The 24,001-nt window shown below is 40.9% G+C and overlaps 3 protein-coding genes across 15 annotated transcripts in view; 2 read left to right on the top strand and 1 right to left on the bottom strand.

The window, feature by feature from the left end:
• Positions 1-41: 41 nt before the first annotated feature.
• Positions 42-10,589, bottom strand: osgep (O-sialoglycoprotein endopeptidase). 3 transcript variants are annotated; one of them, XM_066719461.1, is made up of 12 exons: positions 10,570-10,589; positions 8,880-8,999; positions 8,619-8,738; positions 6,831-7,006; positions 6,614-6,709; positions 6,355-6,404; positions 6,170-6,248; positions 1,634-1,699; positions 1,311-1,401; positions 1,041-1,116; positions 553-651; positions 42-310 (listed from the first exon to the last, which is right to left on the bottom strand). In XM_066719461.1, the coding sequence occupies exons 2-12, from the start codon at positions 8,992-8,994 to the stop codon at positions 271-273; spliced, it is 1,008 nt and encodes a 335-aa protein (XP_066575558.1). In that variant the 5' UTR covers positions 8,995-8,999; positions 10,570-10,589; the 3' UTR covers positions 42-270. The 3 variants fall into 3 exon arrangements, with proteins under 3 accessions (XP_066575558.1, XP_066575556.1, XP_066575557.1); XM_066719459.1 differs by lacking the exon at positions 10,570-10,589 and adding an exon at positions 9,525-9,672; XM_066719460.1 differs by lacking the exon at positions 10,570-10,589 and adding an exon at positions 9,508-9,671.
• apex1 (APEX nuclease (multifunctional DNA repair enzyme) 1) lies at positions 9,819-16,473 on the top strand. The gene is made up of 5 exons (XM_066719462.1): positions 9,819-9,964; positions 10,771-10,893; positions 11,662-11,831; positions 15,269-15,461; positions 15,731-16,473. The coding sequence occupies exons 2-5, from the start codon at positions 10,842-10,844 to the stop codon at positions 16,243-16,245; spliced, it is 930 nt and encodes a 309-aa protein (XP_066575559.1). The 5' UTR covers positions 9,819-9,964; positions 10,771-10,841; the 3' UTR covers positions 16,246-16,473.
• Positions 16,474-18,581: 2,108 nt separating this feature from the next.
• The window catches only part of ccdc77 (coiled-coil domain containing 77), a 140,246-nt gene continuing 134,826 nt past the window's right edge, over positions 18,582-24,001 (top strand). The window contains exons 1-2 of one of the 11 annotated variants that reach the window (XM_066719443.1): positions 18,582-18,671; positions 19,880-20,068. In XM_066719443.1, coding sequence (XP_066575540.1) covers positions 18,615-18,671; positions 19,880-20,068 — 246 coding nt within the window. In that variant the 5' untranslated portion in view covers positions 18,582-18,614. The other 10 variants (XM_066719455.1, XM_066719450.1, XM_066719451.1 and 7 more) reach the window with 10 other exon arrangements.

The raw sequence follows: 24,001 nt of genomic DNA, 5'->3' as shown, positions 1-24,001 counted from the left end.
ACATATACATGTAATCACATAAACAAAAATAAGGATGGGTATTTGGTATTATTGACACTTTATTGTGAGATAGAGAAGAAGCAGTGATGGGAGAGCCCCCATGGTGCCGTTTGCCTCCTCCAGGTCCTGTGGTAGTGCAGTCATTGAGCTCTACCTCTGGCACAGTACACACTCTCCACCACCAAAGGGAAATGCACTGGCCTCTATTCCTCTGTAATGTTACTCTTCTTAAAAAAAATATATATATTTTTAAGGTCAAAAAGCTGGTGTCTAATCCCTCCAGGTCACCTCCACCTCATCTGTACGGAACCTGTCAATCAACCACATACATCTAATTACAAATATGTCAATACACACAGCCATGATAGTTTGCTGCATTTCCTATTGTATGTGTGGTTTACATTTTTTGAGACGTACTAAAAAGCTCCAAACATTTCACAAAAAGAGGCTGTGCATTTGGGAAGGACTTGAATGTTGTACAGTAATCTGAAGCCTGTGGTATTATCAGCATTATCAGCAGTAGAATAAATAATAGATTCTCAGCATTGTTACCTCTGTGTGATCCAGGAGTCCTGCAGTTCTGTCACCTGTCCTGAGTGGAACATTTCCCAGCCAGCCTGCGCAATCATTGCTCCATTATCAATACAGAACCTGGAGAAGAGAAAGGTGGGTCACTGGTCACTCACTCTAGTCTCCAGTTGCAGCACAGAGGGGCCCATTCAGGAATATTTGCATCCCAACACAAACTGCAAAAGAAAGTGCGCTTCCTTGTCTGATTTATAACATTTCAGGGCTTCCCACAGCGCTTTTCAGGACAGGTGGCCTGCCTTGCCACAAATCTGTGCCGCTTGGCCAAACAAATGCCTGAACGGCACAAAAAAAAAAAAAAAAACTAAATTGCCATTGTACATGCTCCGCCCCCTGCTCTTGTTCACCATGGCTAAATCCCCACCAGGAGTGTTGGAGTGTGCACTCTTTCCTCTGCATGTGTCATCTGACAAAGCTCTGTGGGGCACTATGACTGGAGAACTCTCACTCACCTCTCATCTGTTGCAAATAGTCGCGCCCCTCTCTCCGCACACATCACCCCCATCATCTCCTGCAGACGCAGGTTACCTGCAGAGATTGAGCGATAAGAGAACTGGACTTTACTGCTGCTTGTTCTACCACAGTGCAGGTCCATAGCCCTTAGCAGTGTAATCAGAACCCTGTGGAGCCCCTGACTTTGGCCAAAACTGACCCAAAACTCTATGAGTGGCACTTTAGGGGAGAATGTATGTGGCTGCCATTCCTTCCCTATCATTACTCACAGCCAACACCACCCACTATCAGGACCTCGCAAGAGCCACTGTGAGCCATCGCCCTCTCTGTGATCTCCACCAACATCGCAAACACTGTCTCCTGGAGAGAGAAGGGGGGTAGGCAGGAAGAGAATGTGAGGAAATGAAGAAAACAGTATGTAACTCTCAAGTTGTGTGTGTGTGTTCTGCAGGTTAGGGAGCCACCAATACACCCACCTTGGGTTCTCAGACCAGCAGAACTCTTTCTGTGAGATAATATTCCTGCCCATGAATGTAGCTGCATGAACAAAAATACTTAAGTAGCTAATGGCTGAAGATACTTAGAGACTGACCTGCAGAGAGAAACATAGATCATCTGCTGTGCACTCATTGGAGCCCAGCATCTTCTGAGACACTTCCTGCAACATAAGAACATAAGAAAGTTTACAAATGAGAGGGGGCCATTCGACCCATCGTGCTCGTTTGGTGTTCATTAATATCTAAGTGATCCAAGGATCCTATCCAGTCTATTTTTAAATGTTCCCAAACTTTCAGCTTCTACCACATTGCTGGGGAGTTTGTTCAGATTGTGACACCTCTCTGTGTAAAGAAGTGTCTCCTGTTTTCCGTTTTGAATGCCTTGAAGCCCAATTTCCATTTGTGTCCCCGGGTGCGTGTGTCCCTGCTGATCTGGAAAAGCTCCTCTGGTTTGATGTGGTCGATGCCTTTCATGATTTTGAAGACTTGGATCAAGTCCCCACGTAGTCTCCTCTGTTCCAGGGTGAAAAGGTTCAGTTCTCTCCAAGTAGGACTTTCCCTTCAGACCTGGAATAAGCCTGGTTGCTCTCCTCTGAACTGCCTCTAGAACAGCAATATCCTTCTTGAAGTGCGGTGCCCAGAACTGTACACAGTATTCCAGATGAGCTCTAACTAGCGCATTGTACAGTCTTAACATTACTTCCCTTGTTTTAAATTCTACACTTTTGACAATATACCCTAGCATTCTGTTTGCCTTTTTTATTGCTTCCCCACATTGCTTGGATGGAGAAAGTGAGGAGTTCACATAGACTCCTAGGTCTTTCTCATGCGTTACTTCATCTAGATCTGTACCTCCCATAGTGTAATTATAGTGGACATTTTTGTTACCTGCATGTATTACCTTGCACTTGTCCACATTGAATTTCATTTGCAAGGTGTCAGCCCACAACTGAATATTATCTAAGTCCCTCTGAATAGCCTGTGCTGCCAAGATTGTATCTGCTGAGCCACTGACAAGTTTGCTAACTATCCCAGAGTCCAGATCATTAATATAGATTAGAAAAAGCAAAGGCCCTAGTACTGATCCCTGTGGAACTCCACTAACAACCTCACTCCAGTTAGAAGTGACTCCTCTAATCGACACCCTCTGTTTCCTATACATTAACCAGTTCATAATCCATCTACTGACATTACCCTGAATGCCTAAAGCTTCCAATTTGAGGATCAGTCTTTGGTGTGGAACCTTATCAAAAGCTTTTTGGAAATCTAAGTATATCATAACATATGCTTTCACGTGATCTACAGCTGCAGTTGCATGTTCAACATTTTTTAATAAATTAGTAAGACATGATCTGCCTCATCTAAACCCATGTTGACTATCTCCAAGAATATGGTTTTCATTGAGATGCTCCTCTATTTTCTGTCTAATCATTTTTTCCAACATTTTACAGGTGATGCAGGTGAGACTGATTGGTCTGTAATTTCCTGGCTCAGTTTTGTCCCCTTTCTTGTGGATTGGTATGACATTTGCTGTCTTCCAGTCAGTTGGCACATCCCCTGTTCTAAGTGTCATTTGGAATAATCGAGTTAGCGGCCTATAAATAATTTCCCTCATTTCTTTAAGTACTGTTGGAAATATACCATCTGGCCCAGGTGATTTGTTTGTTTTTAATTCTGCTAGTCCCTTTAGTACCTCCTCCTCATTTATCCTGATCTCTCTTAGGGTTTGACTGGACTGATTGTCAACCTGTGGCATGTCATCTGTTTTTTCTTTTGTAAAAACCTATGTGAAATACTCATTTAGAATATTTGCCACATCTTGTTCATTTTCCAAGATACCTCCATTTTTGCCCTTTATCTGTTTCACCTCCTCCTTTATTGACCGCTTGCTGTTGTAATATTGAAAAAAGCTCTTTGCATTGGTTTTAGCTCCAAGAGCTATGTTTCTTTCTATTTCCCTCTTTGCTTTCCTGATCCCTTTCTTAAGATCTCTTTGCAGCTCAACATATTCTATGTATTTTGTTTTGTCACCATCCCTTTTGTATGCGCTATACAACATTTTCTTCCTCTTAATATTTTTTTGCATACCTCTATTAAACCATTTTGACCAGTGTTTTTTGTTCCTCAAGTTTTGGTACAAATTGCTCCTGAGCCTCAAGTAGTATATTCTTAAAATATACCCATCCATTTTCAACTAACTCTGTATCCAGTGTGCTCCAGTCTACCTCTTCTAAGTGCTGTCTCATACCTTCAAGGTTTGCTTTTCTAAAATTGTAGACCATTGTTTTAGACTTAGACCTTGTTTTTTGAAAGAATGCCTCAAAGCTAACCATATTGTGATCACAATTTGCCATTGGTTCTCTAATTACTGTCCCCCTGACTCTATCTTGGTCATTTGAAAAGATCAAGTCAATACATGCGCTCTCTCTGGTTGGTTCCCTGACAAATTGAGTTAGAAAGCAGTCATTTACCATCTCAACCATTTCTATTTCTGCTTCTGTAGTCCCCACTGGGCTTTCCCAGTCTAAGTTTGGGAAATTGAAATCCCCCATTATAACAGCCGCATCCTTGCTACATGCAGTCCTGATTACACTGTACAATGTAGCATCTTTCTGAATATCTGAGTTTGGTGGCCTGTAACACACTCCTACCGCTAATCCTCCAGATCTCTTGTTCAAAAGTTTCACCCACAAAGATTTTGTTCCGTTACTGGGATCTAATACACGTTCTTCTGCCTCAATGTCATTTTTCACATATAATGCTACCCCACCCACTCTTTGATTTTGCCTGTTTCTCCTAAACTGTGTGTATCCTTCTAACTTGTATTCATCCCCATCATTTTCTGTAAGCCATGTTTCTGTCACTCCTACAACCTCATAAACACACGCCAGCACTGTGGCTTCCAAGTCTAACATCTTGTTCCTTATACTCCTGGCATTGAGGTACAAACATTTCAGGACTTTCCTACTGGCAGTTTCCCTTGGTTTTCTTTCCTTAGAGGAACATCTCCCATTGTCAGAGCTCCCTGCCCCCCTGGTTCCTAGTTTAAATGATTCTCAATTTCACTGCACATACGCTCTCCCAATGCATTAGCCCCCCTTCTGTTTAGATGTAGATCGTCCGGTTTGTACAGGTCCCATCTATCCCAGAAGAAAGACCAATGCTCCATAAACCTAAACCCCTCTTCCCTACACCAAGCTTTCAACCACATGTTAAACTTTCTAATCTCTGCCTGTCTCCCTGGCCTGGCACGTGGTACCGGAAGTATTTCAGAGAAAACTACCGTGGAGGTTCTGCTCTTTAGTTTTGTTCCTAACTCTTTAAATTTGTCTTGCAGAACCTCTGTCCTACCTTTTCCTATGTCATTGGTTCCAATGTGGACCATGACCAGTGGATTCCCCCCAGCTTTGGCCAGTAGCCCGTCTACTAGTTTAGGGAGATCTGCAACCTGAGCACCAGGCAGGCAAGATACCATGCGGGTCTCCTTGTCACTAGAACACACTGTGTGATCTACACCTCTAAGAATTGAGTCTCCTACTATAACTACCTCCTTCTTCTGGGGGGGAGTGGGTACCATGGTGCTCTGGTGCTCAACTGCCCCCCCATCACCCTCTGAGCTGTCACTGTCCAACTCGGTGTCCAGCAGTTGGAACCTGTTGGGCAATTCAAGCTCTTGGGGTGTCTCTAGGGGTTGTGCACGCCCTTTTCTGTGGTTACGACCTACTGTAACCCAGCAGTTCTCTACGCTGTCCTGCTCTAAGGTCAACTCTCCTAGGTTTTGGCGTGCACACCATCTCTCTCATGGGCTGATTGACTAATTCTTCTATGTCACTAATACAGCACAGATCGACAAGCTGAGCCTCAAGATCACGAACCTTGATCTCTAGGATTTCAACCTGCCGACAACGTTCACAAATGAAGCCTTCTTGGATGAGTTCATCCAGGAAGGCAATCATTCTGCAAACCTGACACTGTAGTGGCCACATGCTTCTAAATGTTACTTTTTTTTGTTTGTTTCTTTATACTTCTCTTGGTTCCTGCTGCTAGACAACTGCCTAACTGTTGTCAGCGAGAAACAGCACAGCTCTTTCTCAACAGCTGCTTTAAGTAGCTTTTGTCTACCTACCCCCAATTCACACCTACCTGGCCCCACCTGGCTCCTCCTGCAACAGAATTCCTGCTAGTCCTAGACAGAAACTCCCTTCTACAACCTGTTTACTTTCACCAACTCAGCAGCTGAACTGAATTGACTTCAATTTAGGCAAACTACAGACAATGCTAACGTCAATTTAAGGCAAACTTAAAACAAAATGAGCAATGCTAAGACTATTCTGAAACTAGTCAAACAACAAGATTGCTACCTCTCACCTGTACTCTCCTGTCTCTCTCTGTGGCAACTTGTAAATACTTCTGTTTTGTGTGTAACATGAGACAGTTACACACTGAGTCTCCGGAAGCATAAGATAGTTTTATAGTTACACTCTGAAAAGGGAAGGGGGTAGTTGGGAGCTTGGGGTAAGGTGTGGGTTAATGGGGGCCCAACAAGTAAAGAGCCAAGGAGGTACAGTGCAGGAGAGCAGGTTGCTGTGTGCGGGAGACAGCAGCCAATGCTGGAACCCACAGTCTCTCACCTCAATGAAGGACAGGATCCCCGAGAATGACACGTCCATTCCCTTCACCGTGTATGGCAACTCCACAAATTGACTGCCCCTGCGGAGAAAGGGAGAGGTGGGAAGGGAGAGTGAAAACTGTGCATTGCAGTCACAGCACAGAGAGAATGACAGGTAGAAACACAAACAGACAGATAGTCACTTACTGCTTGGCCATCTGCTCAATGTTGTATCCGGGACTAGGGTCATTGGAGATCTGTAAACAATGTTAAGAGCGGAGTTAGGAGAATGATGTGGCTGAGCAAACAGGACTGTGAAGTTGGGGTATGGACTTTTGACCCTAAGGGTCGTGAATCCTAATTTCCTTTTGCTGTTGTTTCCATGATCCAGGTCATGTCTGGTACTGTTTTTCACCCAGACTGTATGACTTGCTGGTCTGTGCCGGCCTGCTGTCCTCTGGCTCACCTTGATGACACGGGCAAATCTGTCCAGGCAGTTGCCAACTGCGATATCGATTGTCTCCCCGAAGATCCTGTACCGCAGCTTAGAGTACGCAATCACCTGCAGGGACACAGACCAAGTCACATACTAAACACACACACTATGCAATCAATACATGCTGAACAGAAACACTGCATCACATGCTGTTTTAAACACACAGAACTGCAGTTTCACACCTAACCTGTGTGTTGCCTCCGCTGACGTACAGCACAGTGGGATTGGTCGCCCCAGTGACCAGCCGGCCCATCTCAATGTGACCAATACAGTGATTGACACCCAACAAAGGCTTACCCCACAGCTGGGCCACTGTTCGGGCAACTATTGCCACAGTAACCAGGGGGGCACCCATCCCAGGACCTGCAGAGGGTGAGCAAGACAGAGACGTATGGAAAATGTAAAGAAGAGAGAAGGGGGTGATGTACATTAGAGATCATGGGGATAAGGGGTAGAAAAGATAAGGAAAAGGGGAGGAATGGGTAGGGAGTAAAAGACAGGGAGAGGATGCCATTATTAATGTAGAAGTCATGACACATGTCCTAGGTTCCTGATTATGACTAGGCCCTGTGTCTGCAGCCACTCCAGTTATAATAATCAAGTTAGAAAATCGAGACCTAAAAGTGGAGTCAAAGAGATTGCAAATGCACGCAACAATATCCATCTGGTGTTCTGTACCATGATTCGAGATAAGGGACTGCCTAACGCAGGTTCCAAGTTCTTTGGGGGAAGCTTCTTTGCTGGATTGCATTCCCAACGGGGCAAGTGATAAGTTTACCTTATCACAAGTTTACAGCTGTTGATTTGTTTACATCGTTAACCTACATAGTGTTAATTTTCAATGACCACTAGGCAACCCTCTGAAGATTTCAATCTGTGCACACACCACCCAGCTGCCATAGATGACCCATGCATAAACTTAACAGGAAGAGTCGGGCAGATACATTTTAGGGCAGGGGAAGTACAATTTCAAAGCATTTGCCCTGCTGGGCAACCAGAATAAAAAAAAAATATGTCAGACAATTTATTTTGCAAATACATTTTTTTTGACCACACTTGAAACTCAATAATAGAGCGACAGCCCAATTTTACACAAAAGGCTAAAAGATATTTGACAGTTATTACCAAATTGTGGTGGTACTGAAAGAGGTGTTTCTTCTTATGGCCATGTTTTTATAGAATAATGTCAATCAGTGAAAGAAGGCTTAAGTTAAATGAAAGACAATTCTTAAATTCAATAACAAAATGTAAGGCATGGGACATTTCCTTTCATGAAACCAAGTAACTCTGAATGTGCTGCTTGCAAACAACCTTGTATTATTATTGTGTTATCTTTATAATATTGATGTTATTATTTTAGTATTTTATATAAATTGTTCCAATAATCAGTGCTGATTTGTTTTACTCTTTGTTGAAAAAATGATTTGTTCCTACTAGTAAACTGACACATTTCAATTATTTATTTACACATTCTAAGACATCATATTGAAAAATAACTATTAGTAATAAAGGGATGCATGACTAAACAAAAGTATGTAGCTGCCACCACTTAATCCACGTGTCAAAGCAGTTAATAGAATGCCTAATTGAGATGATTAAAGGAATTGGAAGATTACGAATCAATAAGTGGTTTAAAAAGAAGACTACAAGACCACCTTGTAGTGGAAGGAATAAAGTGCAGTCTGAGAAACAAAGCTGAATAAAACGAAGGGCCCTAATCATGACACCTTGCAAAATAGACAGACAGAGAAACAAACAGGCAGTTAGACAGATAGAGAGAACCTAGAGACACAGGCTGACAGAGTACAAGGCGGACAGACATAGAAGGATAGAGAAAGACAGACACAGAGACAGCTAGGAAGACAGACAGAGCGTTGGACAGACATAGAAAAGGAAAGACAAAGAGAGATAAAGAGACAGGCAGATAAAGACATGTAGAGAGACATGTAGAGAGACATGCCACCCCAGTGCTAACCCTTTGTGTAGGCCACACAGTCGATATCTGCAGGCTGCAGCCCAGCCTGCTCCATGGCCTCCTTTAGGACAATGAGCACCGTGCGGCGGTGGTGTCTAGCTGTCTCACTAGGCTGGAACCCTGAGGACATAAATTCTATTAATAACATGCCTTTCAGACTTACATTTTAACATTGGACTAAATCACATAAAATTATTCCACCCAAACATTATTTATCCTTTATACCAAGCGACACATTACAGGTATGAATAAATAACTTGCCCTGCCCAGGGGGGGTGATAAAGGTCTGGCGCGGATTAGAGAGCACCTCCCCGTCTCTCACAATGCCCACACCAATCTTATTCGCACTGCCCTCGAACCCAAGCACCACCGTCATGACTGCTATGGGAGAGAAAAATAGAGAGTAGGCTTGTTAGTGCATGCAAGTGTCTGGAGATCAGTGTCACTGTATAAAAGTACATCAATGGTGGGTGTGTTTTTTGTTTTATTGTATGGGTGTGTATGTTAATGTTATCGTGTCAATTCCAGAGTGCCTGTGTGTGCCAGTGTGTCAATGGGTATCTGGCATTCACGGAAAAGAGAAAATGCAAAAAAAAACAATTTATGATTATTATTTATTTGTTGGCAGACGCCATTATCCAGGACGACTTATAGAATATAAATACAAATATATCGTCGTTAAACTAGCTCAGTGGACAGAGTGACACCACTTCACTGCTGTCACCCGCGCTGGCCGCTACATCAGCCGCGTCGCCATCTCGCTGGCAGAAACCTCAGGGCAACGGGACAAGAGTACAAATATAGTCATGGCAATAACGTGTTAACCCCCCACCCCTCCGGATGGCAGTTATTCTCTGCCAGTGAAAACATAAATAAATCGCCATCTTACCCAAAAACAAAACTCACCAAAACACCGGACCCTAGCCAACATTAGGGGCTGTCCCGAAATTCGCCAGTTTGATTTTTTTTTAATTGAGGACACTCGTTTCACTTATAGACACCCACATGTGATTTTATCGGATGATTTCCTGTTTTAGCTAGTCTGGTGACCCATCTGTCTTCACATGTGGCGTTACTGTGTAATCTGCTTCACTATATTGCACTGACTTTTTATTTGTATTTGTTGTACATTTTATTTGTAAAAATAATGTAGTGATAGTATATTTTGGATGATATTATTTCTTTTAAATCGCACTTAATCTTTTGATTAGAAACCCTACACTCAGGCGATGTGTGGGGCAGCCCTAATAAGCTCACATGGTGTCTACACGAACGGGTGCTTTGTTTGCGAGAGTGAGGGGTTGCAGTTTCAGTGTGTGCGTTTTGTGTATCAGGGACCGTGCAAGGTAAGGCATTAGTTTGTTTACTGTGCATGTATACGCACTGTACGGGGAGTGAGAGAGACTCATACCGAGAGCTGCATTATTTATTTATTTATTTATTAATGAAATATGTGTATCGACCGAGAGGACAACAGCGATTATGTATATATGATTAACAAATGTAGAGGTCTAACTACCGAATTATTTGAATTATTAATACGTATTCTCAGAGTAAGTGCAACACATACATTTGAAAGACCGTAATACTTGCCTTTAGCGTCCACAAACGTGAAACAATGATTTGCTAAAGTGTTCGTTAACGTTCTCGTTTCCCTGTCGATAAAAATCGGTGCTAATTTAATTCCACGCCACATGGGATACAATTCAAATTTAAATTCGCTTAACAACTTTATTCGTTTTTTAATTGCATCGGAGTTTGTATAGATTTAGTGCAGTGTATAGATAATGTGCTTTGATATAGAGTATTTTAGCATACATTATACAATTATGTATGAATTGCAACCTAAAACATTTAATGTAAATATTAGCTTGTAACGTTGTTCAATGAAATACAGGTTGAATCTCACAATAAATATCTGATTTATAACTAATATATTTCAAACGCTCACACGATGGCCATTAGGTCAAATTGAATTGAGTCGTAAGCCCTCTGCAGTTCCTAGAACAACAACACAGCGCTTAATCCATAAGGGTATGCTAAGTAGTGTCACAGACTGAGCAGCTCTGCCCCAGCTCTGCCCTAGTTCTGCAGACGCCCTGCGGCTCCTCTCAGCTATGTGACAGTTGCTTACCTTGCTGACTCGTTGCAGGTGTCGCTGTGTGGCCTGTGCAGCTGTGTCAGCGTGTCTGTCTGTGGTGTGTGAGCAGGGACAGACGGACAATGTCTAAGAGAGCGAAAAAGAATGTGGAGTGTGACCAGGACAATGTAGCAGGTACAATAACGGCTCTAAAAATGTGTTCTAATTGTCTATTTTGAAAACCACAAAAACCTAAATTCATAATTTATTAATTTACTTCACCTTGGGCTAGTTCTTTGGACATGCTGTTTCTGCTGTTGTGGTTTGACTCTAGTAGTGATTCTCTCCGTGTTTATGGTTTGACAACTGTCTTCCATTTGGTATCATGAGATTATAGTGAATCAAAGACCGCAAGGCCTATTACAGCACAGACAATAATAGCCAATGCAATTTGCAGCAGTACAGTGCCAATACCATGACTATTATAGCATTGAAGAAAAATGCACATTCCACATACAGCACAGTGCCATCACTGCATTGAATATTACAGCACTGACAGAAACAGCGTAGTGCCAACAATTACAGCACCTATCCTATAAAGATCATCCCCATCAAAGTGCATTAGACTTGTTAAAACCTTATTTACTCATTATTATTGATAATGCATTCCTGTCGAGTTTCTCATGTTAGACACTGTTTTTGTTTAACATCAGTTGCTTTTAACGTGCCTGTCATACTGCATAGCAGATGGGTCCATTTAGATATACTAAAGCCTACATTAGTCTGTAGACTTCAGCTATAGGTACAGTCCTTCCTGGCCATGTCATTAGCAATGTACAGACCTACTTCCCATGGTTATTCTCCATACTGTCATGGATGCAATTTGTGTGGTACAGAGGAGTATCTTTAAATATGTGTATTTTTTTTCTCTCTCTGCTTGTGTCTATTACTTTCACCCTCCAGTCCCTGAAGTAAAGCGCGGTAAGAAATCTGCAAAGGAGCCAGAGGCCCCAGTCTTGTATGATGACCCGCCGGACCGTCTGACCAGCAAAAACAGCCACCAAGCAAGCCTGCGCATCACCTCCTGGAACGTGGATGGACTGCGGGCCTGGGTTAAGAAGAAGGGCCTGGAGGTGAGAGCAAATGTCTGACTAATAATACTCTATTTCTCTCTCAAATTTAAAAATGTAGCTGCAACAACAATCGGTGGCCTGTCAAGCCCCAAAAGTAATTGGTTTCAAAAGTGTAATCCATTGTATGTTACACAATATAGCAATGCAAATGGAGTGTGGAAATAAGATATTAGGTCCTTGGGGAAACTTTGTAGAAGCAGCTATTTGGATTCCACCACACAGAGGATGGGTTGGGAGCAAGAGCCAATATAGCTGCTGCTGTTTTGCCATGCCCTAAAGGCCACATTTTCCCTTTAGAAACAAACTCACCTGCACAGAGCAAAGCTGATAATTGACTCATGGCAGCCAATGCACGTTTAGTGAAGTATGTAAAAATGTTGTATGAATTTGCGATTTGGGAGCAACTTTAATGTGTAGGGATGTTGAAACGATTTAGGTCATAAAGTTAAATAATTCATTTGAACAGAAATTAAATCTTCAAATACTGGTAACTTATCAGTGTGTATGCACTTATTGCTGTTCAGATTTTTTTTTTTTAATGTATAATTTTTTGCTGTTGTATTTTGCGATATATCTGTATATACATTATTTTCATCCTGCACATGCTTTGTAACATAGCTGGATAAAACTATGACTTTAATTGGATTGTATGACCTTTCATCATAATTTGTTGTTTTTAAGACCACCATCAAATTGACAGCTCCTGGAGGTTCTAGTTATGAGAACATAGTTTACAAATGAGAGAGGAGGCCATTCGACCCATCGTGCTCGTTTGGTGTCCATTAATAACTAAATGATCCAAGGATACTATCCAGTCTTTTTAAATGTTCCCAAATTTTCAGCTTCAGCCACAACCCTGGGGAGTTTGTTCAGATTGTGACGCCTCTCTGTGTGAAGAAGTGTCTCCTGTTTTCTGTCTTGAATGCCTTGAAGCCCAATTTCCATTTGTGTCCCGGGTGCGTGTGTCCCTGCTGATCTGGAAAAGCTCCTCTGGTTTGATGTGGTCGATGCCTTTCATTATTTTGAATACTTGAATGAAGTCCCCACGTAGTCTCCTGTGCTTCAGGGTGAAAAGGTTCAGTTTCCTCAGTTCTCCGAGTAGGACATTCCCTTCAAACCTGGAATGTGTCTGGTTGCTCTCCTCTGAACTGCCTCTAGAGCAGTGGTTCCCAAACTTTCTGGGTGGTGCCCCTCAAAAACATTTGGGTCACTTTTTTTATTTTTTTAAAACCCTAACGTTTACCAAGGATGAATATACTTTAAAACTTGTTTGCATTTCACTTTTCACAATTTTATTTGGCATTGGAATCTCTCTATGCATGAACCTATTCTTACTCCATCTAGTACGGATGAGCCTGAATCAACATAGATACAGTAACGCTATTTCCATTTTATACAATTTTACTAGTTATTTAATATATATATATAAGGATGAGACCGAATAGTCGAAAATTCAACTATTCAATGAAGATGGCCACTATCGACAAGTGAATCTAACATTCGATATTTAAAATAATAATATTGATTTTATTTTAAAGCCTGTACGGTTGATCGGCTCTCTGTATAGCTGTAATGAAGATTGACGGGAGGGTGGGATTTGTTATTTCTTGTCTGTGATTGGCTGACAATGACAGATCTGCGCGACTCCGCCAGTGGGATCGGTGGAATTTCTGCAGATCTGTGGAAATCTGTGGCGCTACAAGAATGCAACCAATGGCTTCCTCTCAGAGAATTTCTGCGTGGAAATACTTTGACAAAGTAAATTAAAACACTGTTAAGTGTATAATATGTGCAGTGCAATTAATATACCATAAATCTACAGCTGGTATGTTAATCCACCTAAAAGCCAAACACTTCTGTGAAACTAGCAATGACCGAAAAGGAAAGAGGAGCAACAAACAAACAAACTAATATTATTAAAACCCACACAGACAGCTATTGCTGTATATTTTGTTTTCACTGGAACTTGAACACAAGGGTATGTTTCCAAATTTATTTAATAAAGTTGTTGTGTTAGATGAGTATTTTAAAATAAAGTTCATAACTTCTTGCAGTTGGAAAAAAATGTCACAGTGCATTATTTCGCATTTAATGTATTTTTTGTTAATGAGTTTCCAAGATATTGCAGAAAGAGAGTCCTGGTGAGCTCGATTCCCACCACTCGATGACATTTTGGAGCTGCAAGTTATTCTTCTGTATTTATTTTACCGTAATTATCACCTCATAAAAACTGCTGTGTATTTTGATCTGAAACTACCAATTAGTGGCTTTCACAGACACTGCTACCTGACAATCCTCTATTCTGATTGGTCATGCCTGGATGTGGAAGAATCCAATAACCGAGACCCAATTTCCACTCTTGTGAGTCACGACCGTAAAGTTTGTTTTTAATGTGTGTAAGTGTAGAAAAAGTCGTTTCACAGAGATGGGTCGATGCAAAAGATATCAGTTCATCCAATGCGATTTCAGCGGGGCGGCAATCAACAGTTGTCGGATCCCCTCGTAGATTTCTTGTCTCGTCTTGACTTTTTACACATTCAGCTCTTTACCCGTGCCCCCCCAATAAAGGGTCTTGTGCCCCCCCAGGGGGCCGCGCTCCACAGTTTGGGAACCAGTGCTCTAGAGCAGCGATATCTTTCTTGAAGTGTGGTGCCCAGAACTGTACACAGTATTCCAGAGGTCTAACTAGCACATTGTACAGTTTTAACATTACTTCCTTTGTTTTAAATTCTACACTTTTGACAATATACCCTAACATCCTGTTTGCCTTTTTTATTGCTTCCCCACAATTGTTTGAATGGAGAAAGTGAGGAGTCCATGTAGAATCCTAGGTCTTTCTCATGTATTACTCCCTCTAGTTCTATTCCTCCCATAGTGTAATTATAGAGGACATTTTTGTTACTTGCATGTAATACCTTGCACTTGTCCACATTGAATTTCATCTGCCAGGTGTTGGCCCACAATTGAATATTATCTAAGTCCCTTTGAATAGCCTGTGCTGCCAAGATTGTATCTGCTGAGCCACCTATTTTTGTATCATCTGCAAATTTGACAAGTTTGCGAACTATCCCAGAGTCCAGATCATTAATATAGATTAGAAAAAGCAAAGGCCCTAGTACTGATGTACTGATCCCTGTGCAACTCCACTAACAACCTCACTCCAGAAGCATCTCCTCTAATCGACACCCTTTGTTTCCTATACATCAACCTTTCTACAACCTATTTACTTTTTCCAACTCAGCAGCTGTTATGCCTGGAACTCGGTTTTAGTGTTAAAAATATAGTTTATAATTCAAAGGATGCCTTTTGACCGATTAGACACCGTTGTTTGAATGCTAATCTCATCCATGTCTTTTGAAGGATACATGTCTGCTGAAAAGATTTGTTCCAGGCTCCTGAAACCCTGTGTGTCAAATGCCTCCTGTTTTTCTTTTTAGTGGGTGCGAGAGGAGGCCCCTGACGTCCTGTGCCTCCAGGAGACTAAGTGTGCCGAGAAATCTCTCCCAGCGGAGATCACGGACATGCCAGAGTTTCCACACAAGTACTGGGCTGGCTCTGAGGAGAAGGAGGGTTACAGCGGGGTGGCCATGCTGTGCAAAACCGAGCCCCTCAACGTCACTTACGGCATCGGTGATCTATCTGTCCTGTTTACCTTGCCTGTGGTTGCTTAACCTCTCTGTCCGCACTGCCTGCAATTACTCTTTCCTGTCTAAACTGACCACACTGCACCATTTTTGTCCACACTATCCACACTGCAGTGACTCTGCCTCTCTCTGTCCACGCTGTACACTGCCCGACGGTTGCTCACACTCTTCTCATATCAGCTGTGGTCACTTTCTCTGTCTACTTGGATTGATCTGTGCTGTCCCTCTAATACTTCTGTCCTCTCTCTCTTGCAGGCATGGAGGAACATGATAAGGAAGGTCGCGTTATAACTGCAGAGTTCCCTTCCTTCTTTTTGGTGACAGCCTACGTGCCCAACTCTGGCCGTGGCCTTGTGCGGCTGGCATACCGCCAGACCTGGGATGCTGACTTCCGTTCCTACCTGAGTGGCCTGGAGCAGCGCAAGCCCCTGGTGTTGTGTGGCGACCTGAATGTGGCACATGAGGAGATTGACCTACGCAACCCCAAGACAAACCGCAAGAATGCGGGCTTCACAGCGGAGGAGCGCCAGGGTTTTGGGGAGCTGTTGAAGGAGGGCTTCGTGGACAGCTTCCGGTATTTGTATCCTGAGCAAGCACATGCCTACACCTTCTGGACCTACATGATGAACTCCCGTGCCAAGAACGTGGGCTGGCGGCTTGATTACTTCGTGCTGTCAAAGTCCCTGCTGCCCAATCTGTGTGACAGCAAGATCCGCAACACCGCCATGGGCAGTGACCACTGCCCTATCACTCTGCTGCTGGGTTTCTAAATCCCCCTCACAGTGTCCCATTGCCTTTCTGCTAGTGGGAAGGGCAAAGGTTCATGGTCCAAGTCCAGCGGCAGGCTGTTCTGTGATGTCTCGATTTTCTATCTCCTTCAATAAGATTCTCTGTTGTTTTAAAAAGTCTCCTGTAGCTTGTAGCTGTTAACCTTCATTTTTATATGACCTGTTTGCGTGTTGTACTCTCCTTTTAAATAAATAAAATTTAAGATTGTATGTCTGAAGTTTATTGACTTCCAGAAATGTCTGCTTACACTAGCTAACACTAATAAACATGATGTACACTTTTAACATTGGTATATCAAGTGGAGTGCTAGGTTAGCAAATATTATTAAAAATATAGGTTAGTTGAAAACAATGGATAGCCAAATCCAAGCCGCTCATCCTGACCCACCGCCATCTTCACCACTCTGCTTCCTCCCTTCTTATTCTCTCTCCCTACACCACTATCCTCTCCAATTCTCCTTTAGAGGTTATGTTTTCCTCCTATGTTGTGCTGCTTGGGGTCTAAATTTGTAAATACTTTACACTTGGTGACACTCAATGCTTTGATATGGTTCATTACAGTTCCTATACAATATTATTACCTGAGGTATGTGGAGTTTAGTCTACTTGTAGGTCTTCATAAATTAATATCGCCCTTACTATTTTAATGTTAGCTCAGCTGCATATTTAGTATTTATATATGAAAATGTAATGGATATTTTTGACTGCTTCTGATACGACCAGTTGAATGAGTGCCTAAAGACAAAAATGGTTCTAATAGATTTTTTTTTTGGCAACATGGAAGTGGAAACCTTTGAATTTGGGTAGTGTTAGGGTTTGGTAGGTAAGCATTAGGACTATTCTTGTGTAATGAACAAATTACTAGAATACATTTTAACGATGTATCCTGATTTATTGGAATTACTTAGACACAAATATTTCAAGGAAATGCAAAGTAACTGCTTTTATTAAAGATATGACGTGTAGAAACGTGGACACAAGCATTGATCCCTATGCAAAAATGCATCTAAAAAACTAACTTGCCAGGTTAAGAAACTATTTCCATATAATGAAAGATTATAGTCCCTGCGACCCTTGCCAGGATTCGAAAATGGATGTAGTGCCTACTAATAAGAAACATGAAGTTTACAAATGAGAGGCCATTAGACCCATCATGCTCGTTTAGTGTTCAAAAATAACTTTGTGATCCAAGGATCGTATCCCGTCTAATTTTGAATGTTCCCAAATTGTCAGCTTAAATCACATCGCTGGGTAGTTTGTTCCAGATTGTAACAACTTTCTGTGTGAAGAAGTTTTGAAAACATTTTCAAGTTGTGACATTGATAAAATGGTAAATATCTTTTTTGGTGTGTAATATGCTTTATTATTGTAGTTTTTAAGCAATGAAGATCAAAGTTTTAAAATGCTATAAATCTGCTCTGCTTTGTGTTTAGACTTTTGTTAAATTGTTTTGTTTTACCATGTTAAATCCAAATTATGGGATCACGTTATATCAGGGTAGAGGTGTATTCGTTTTTTGCCAGCTGCTTTTATCAGTAATTGAAAATAATACTGAAAATTAAGCGCAAATGATATTGTCAGTGTCAGTTTGTGAATCCTGAACTGAAACAAATGCTTTCAGTTTAGCCTTGGCCTAGTCTTGTGATTCTCCTCATCAGAAACAAAAAAATACTCAGAAGCCAGACAAACACAGCCAATATGCATTGTTAGTTGTATCCAGCAGTGCCTGGTGCTAGAAGAAGAGGCAAGGATGGTGTTGACTTGAGTGTGTGAGGGATAACATTGTCATAACATTTGTACAGAGACACCTTGATAGTCTTTTGAGCACCCACCCATGGAATACCAGGTAAGAATTATATAATAATAATAATAATAATATTGTAACTTTGAAATTGTTGATTGGTCAAAACAGTAACATTTCAGAAATATAGCAGGGGTGATGGTGGAATGAATACAAAACAGTATTGTCTTCAGCTGGTTGAACTATATTGTTTTGAAGAGAAATAAACAACTTGTAGCTCATGTGAATGTGATTTGATACAATGGTTTACAATCCAAGAATCTCATTCAAAGGAGCTATAAGTTGCTTTTGGCTACAGAGCTCTATAAAAATGAGTTGTTTTTTTTGCTAGGTGTATTTGAAATTTGAAAATAGAACAAATTGTTCACAGTGAAAGATGTCTTCATAGAATTAAGTCTGGTAAAAGCTGGTCAGTAAATCTGAATACTATGTGAAAAATAGTGATACTTCAGTCCAATCATAGTGACTGGCATTGAATTTTTTAATAATTAACCATTCCCCCCCCCCCCCCTTTTATCCTGAGTGAAATACGTAGACTACACTTCCCAGCATGCAGTGGCGCAAGTGGGCAGAAAACTGGAGGAAGCAGTCTTACCTGCCAGAACAGGTAAGGTGAAGTGTGAGTGTCTGTATCTGTGTGTCTGTGCGTTTGGAGGAGAGTCAGCCACAAGAGACAACATAGCACCAGGACAACAGTTGCACAGAGGTAATAAGGAAAGAGGAAATCAATTCAGGATGAAAACAAATTAGAGAATTTTGGCAGTAAGTCTTTGAAATCACAATCCAACTACATTTCCAAGGGACTGATTTTTTTATTTTATTTTTTATTTTTTTGCTGTTGATTCTGAATGAGCTGTGAGTAAAACTAACTTGAAATCAAACTCTGAATCCAGGCAGGGACATCAGGAAGTCTTGATTGAATCTGGTGTAGGAACTCCCTAACAAAGGAGAAACAGCTGAACTGAAAAAAAGGAATCTGTGGATTAGTCATCGAGGAGGTTATGTCTTTCGGTTGACTGGGAGGAACAGAAGATCATCTTATCTTCAACTGGAAAATAGAAGCATTTAGATTATTATTTTTTTAGAAATTGAGCTCTTTTTATAAGCCAGGTTCCAGGAAAGATATGATTAAAAGCGGTACAGATGTTTTGTGCTGTTTTAGTCACTAACAATGTAGTAAATATTATTATGATGATTTATTCATTAGCAAATGCCTTTATCCAGGGTGACATTTTAAACCATTACAAAAGTGCAGTGTTAAAAATGTAATGTGCAATGCCTGAATACACAGTGCCTTTATTTATTAGTAAATCCAGTTCTTCAGATTAGAACAATATAATCATCAGAATATACAAGATTATTAAGAGTTGAGTGAGTGAGAGAGAGAGAGTTGAGTGTGGCTTTGTTTATGGAAAGTGCAAATGCTTACATGGGTAGATATATATAAACACACAAAATAACTGGATTCAGAATACCTCTGATAATGTTATTTTGGTTATTGTATGGAGTACATTACTGTATAATTAAATTAATGTATAATTTGTAATTATAAAAAAAAATATTCCAGTTTGAAAACTGCATTTCATTAGATGCTGAAAAAGAATAATTCTCACTAAAATACTAGTGAGAATATTTTGGAAAAATATTTGTGCCATGACTTATTACTATGATTATTTAAGAGCCTTTACTAAGAGTAACTATTATTATTATTATTTAATTATAAAGTCATCCACCCACATTATACTGACAGGTTGACAATTTATATGTTGATGCACATCCAGAGTTCTGAGTGGTAGCTGTTTTTCCACTATGCAGTCTACAGGTACTGGCCACGAAGATGAGTTTGACTTTTTATTTAAGATCATCTTGATTGGGGACTCCAATGTTGGCAAGACATGCGTTGTCCAGAGTTTCAAAACTGGAATTTTTACAGAAATGCAACAAAACACCATTGGAGTGGATTTCACTGTACGGACCTTGGACATTGAGGGCAAGAGACTAAAGGTAGGGAACTTTATTTTGTATTTTTGTTCTTATTGTTGATAGCATGGTTACAAAGCCTAGGTGAAATGTTTTGATACAGGATTACCCAGAACTGTGTCCTCTAAGCATTACTTTCAATAATGGTTTAACAAAGATGTCAAAAAAAAAAAATACACATATAAAATGAGTTTTATCTCAATCTTATTGTGGAACTCACAGCAACCAGTTATATCTGCATTACTCAGGTAATGCAACTTGTAGGTCCCATTATTTCTCATTTATGCTATTGTAGTTCATTCAGACCTAAATTATCATTCTACTAAAGGAATATTGCATTTATATACGTTTTCCCATAGCATAACTATATCTAAACATTTAACCTACTTTCTACTCTCCAATGTCAACAAACAGTTTACTTAGAAACACCTGGATGACTATAACCCTAACCCCCAACTAATTGTAATCCTGATACGATCACATTATTGTATATATAATGAACATGGAAATTACTAGGTCTACTGAATCTAACCTTGTACTTCCTGAGAACATCTACAGTGGGGGAAAAAAGTATTTGATCCCCTGCTGATTTTGTAAGTTTGCCCACTGACAAAGAAATTAACAGTCTATAATTTTAATGGTAGGTGTATTTTAGCAGTGAGAGACAGAATAACAACAAAAAAATCCAGAAAAACGCATTTCAAAAAAGTTATAAATTGATTTGCATGTTAATGAGGGAAATAAGTATTTGACCCCTTCGACTTAGTACTTGGTGGCAAAACCCTTGTTGGCAATCACAGAGGTCAGACGTTTCTTGTAGTTGGCCACCAGGTTTGCACACATCTCAGGAGGGATTTTGTCCCACTCCTCTTTGCAGATCCTCTCCAAGTCATTAAGGTTTCGAGGCTGACATTTGGCAACTCGAACCTTCAGCTCCCTCCACAGATTTTCTATGGGATTAAGGTCTGGAGACTGGCTAGGCCAATCCAGGACCTTAATGTGCTTCTTCTTGAGCCACTCCTTTGTTGGCTTGGCTGTGTGTTTTGGGTCATTGTCATGCTGGAATACCCATCCACGACCCATTTTCAATGCCCTGGCTGAGGGAAGGAGGTTCTCACCCAAGATTTGACGGTACATGGCCCCGTCCATCATCCCCTTTGATGCGGTGCAGTTGTCCTGTCCCCTTAGCAGAAAAACACGCCCAAAGCATAATGTTTCCACCTCCATGTTTGACGGTGGGGATGGTGTTCTTGGGGTCATTCCTCCTCCTCCAAACATGGCGAGTTGAGTTGATGCCAAAGAGCTTGATTTTGGTCTCATCTGACCACAACACTTACACCCAGTTCTCCTCTGAATCATTTAGATGTTCATTGGCAAACTTCAGACGGGCCTGTACATGTGCTTTCTTGAGCAGGGGGACCTTGCGGGCGCTGCAGGATTTCAGTCCTTCACGGCGTAGTGTGTTACCAATTGTTTTCTTGGTGACTATGGTCCCAGCTGCCTTGAGATCATTAACAAGATCCTCCCGTGTAGTTCTGGGCTGATTCCTCACCGTTCTCATGATCATTGAAACTCCACGAGGTGAGATCTTGCATGGAGCCCCAGACCGAGGGAGACTGACAGTTATTTTGTGTTTCTTCCATTTGCGAATAATCGCACCAACTGTAGTCACCTTCTCACCAAGCTGCTTGGCGATGGTCTTGTAGCCCATTCCAGCCTTGTGTAGGTCTACAATCTTGTCCCTGACAACCTTGGACAGCTCTTTGGTCTTGGCCATGGTGGAGAGTTTGGAATCTGATTGAATGATTGCTTCTGTGGACAGGTGTCTTTTATACAGGTAACGAGCTGAGATTAGGAGCACTCCCTTTAAGAGAGTGCTCCTAATCTCAGCTCGTTACCTGTATAAAAGACACCTGGGAGCCAGAAATCTTGCTGATTGATAGGGGATCAAATACTTATGCAAATCAATGTATAGCTTTTTTGAAATGCGTTTTTTCTGGATTTTTTTGCTGTTATTCTGTCTTTCACTGTTAAAATACACCTACCATTAAAATTATAGACTGATCATTTCTTTGTCAGTGGGCAAACGTACAAAATCAGCAGGGGATCAAATACTTTTTTCCCTCACTGTATGTAATATAATAGTGTCTCAATCCATCTTGGTGCTGTTAGCTTCCAACAGGTGTAAAACCAAAGATAAATTGCCAAGTGATTATATGTGTTGGATAGTCAACAGGTTAAAATTTAATTAAGGTAAAGTATAGATCTAAACCAGGGATGGTTAACCCTGGTCCTGGAGAGCCGCAATCCTGCAGGATTTCCAGGTCTCTCTTAATTACCAATTAATGGATACCCTGAACACAGGGACATTTTGCCTAATTAAGACCAACAATTAGTTCAATTAAGCAGTTAACGATCTGGATAGAACAAAAGCCTGTAGACCCTGTGGGTCTCCAGGACCAGGGTTAGCCTCCCCTGATTTAAACAATACATGTTTAAGCCTATGTACAATTGTGCAACCCCCATTGTAAATGCTTTTATAAAGGTTTGGCATCTCTGCTTGAGAGTGTTCTGTACCAACAGCATTCTTCACAGCTTTACCTTTACAAGGTGAGGCTAACAGTGTATGTGAATTGTGCAATGGCTCCATGAGCTCCAGTAGACAGGAGTAACAGGACCAACTTGTTTGCACATGCTATTTATTGTGGAACCAGTCTGACAGCTTTGGTGGAGGAAAGAAGGTGTCAGTATCTGACCTTTATCTGTAACAAGTGTCTTTCGTATGACATTTAATGTTGGAGAAAGTATTATAAGACCTTCCCAGTACTGTGGAAGTATAGTTTTAGCATGGTGCTATTTACTACAAAAGTCATTAGCTTATAATTAGCTTCAGAGGTAATATTAATGTAAAAAACTGTACCTGTATTTAAAATGTGAGTAGTATTTATTAGGCAAGACACATGTATACTCATTTGTACACCTTGTGTGTAGTGTTATTTATGAAGATGTTATATTATAATGTAAGACTTGCTTAAGAACATAAGATCATAAGAAAGTTTACAAATGAGAGGAGGCCATTCGACCCATCCTGCACGTTTGGTGTCCATTAATAACTGGGTGATTCAAGGATACTATCCAGTCTATTTTTAAATGTTCCCAAATTTTCAGCATCAACCACATCACTGGGTAGTGTCTTCCAGATTGTGACAACTCTCTGTGTGAAGAAGTGTCTCCTGTTTTCGATCTTGAATGCCTTGAAACCCCAATGTCCATTTATGTCCCCGGGTCTGTGTGTCCCTGCTAATCTGAAAAAGCTCCTGTCCTGTCTCTGATATATTTAGCTTAGGATATTTCAGATCAGAATGACTTCAACTGGGAGTGTATCTCAACAGTAAGGAGGAGGTGTTGCCAACTATGAAGAATTTCAGCATGTTTCGAGGAAGCTCACAATTTACATATTGTTCAAGAAACCCTCTTCCAATGAGCCACAGCCAGGAACCCCTGCAGATTATATCACCCTTCACAATGTTGTGAAAGAGCACTTCACGTATTAAAACGACAACTAAATTTGATTAATTAAAAAAGTTAAAGTAAACCATTAGACACGGACCTCAAATAATTGTAACATATTTTTGTTTGTATCTGAAATTCTACAAAAGGTTTTGTATTTCAGTATTATATAGCACCTTGTTTGAACATTCTACAAATTTACATGGTGATGTTGATGATTGTATATTTGGCATGAAATGAATGACATGCATCTAGTTTATGAAAAATATATGATAACAATTTTAACTTGATAACTTTATGCTAATTATTCAAGGTCAAAAGCAATCAGAACCATTTCTAGGCATGGGTGGCGTAGGCGGCCGCTAGGGGGGCCCCTAGCAAAAATGTATAATAAATGCATGATTTTCATAAATTATCAGTTTTCAATAAATTCATAGACTGTGTTTA

The sequence above is a fragment of the Amia ocellicauda genome, chromosome 12, assembly GCF_036373705.1.
Source record: "Amia ocellicauda isolate fAmiCal2 chromosome 12, fAmiCal2.hap1, whole genome shotgun sequence".
Lineage (NCBI taxonomy): Eukaryota > Metazoa > Chordata > Actinopteri > Amiiformes > Amiidae > Amia > Amia ocellicauda.
This window is presented reverse-complemented; position numbering and strand designations above follow the sequence as displayed.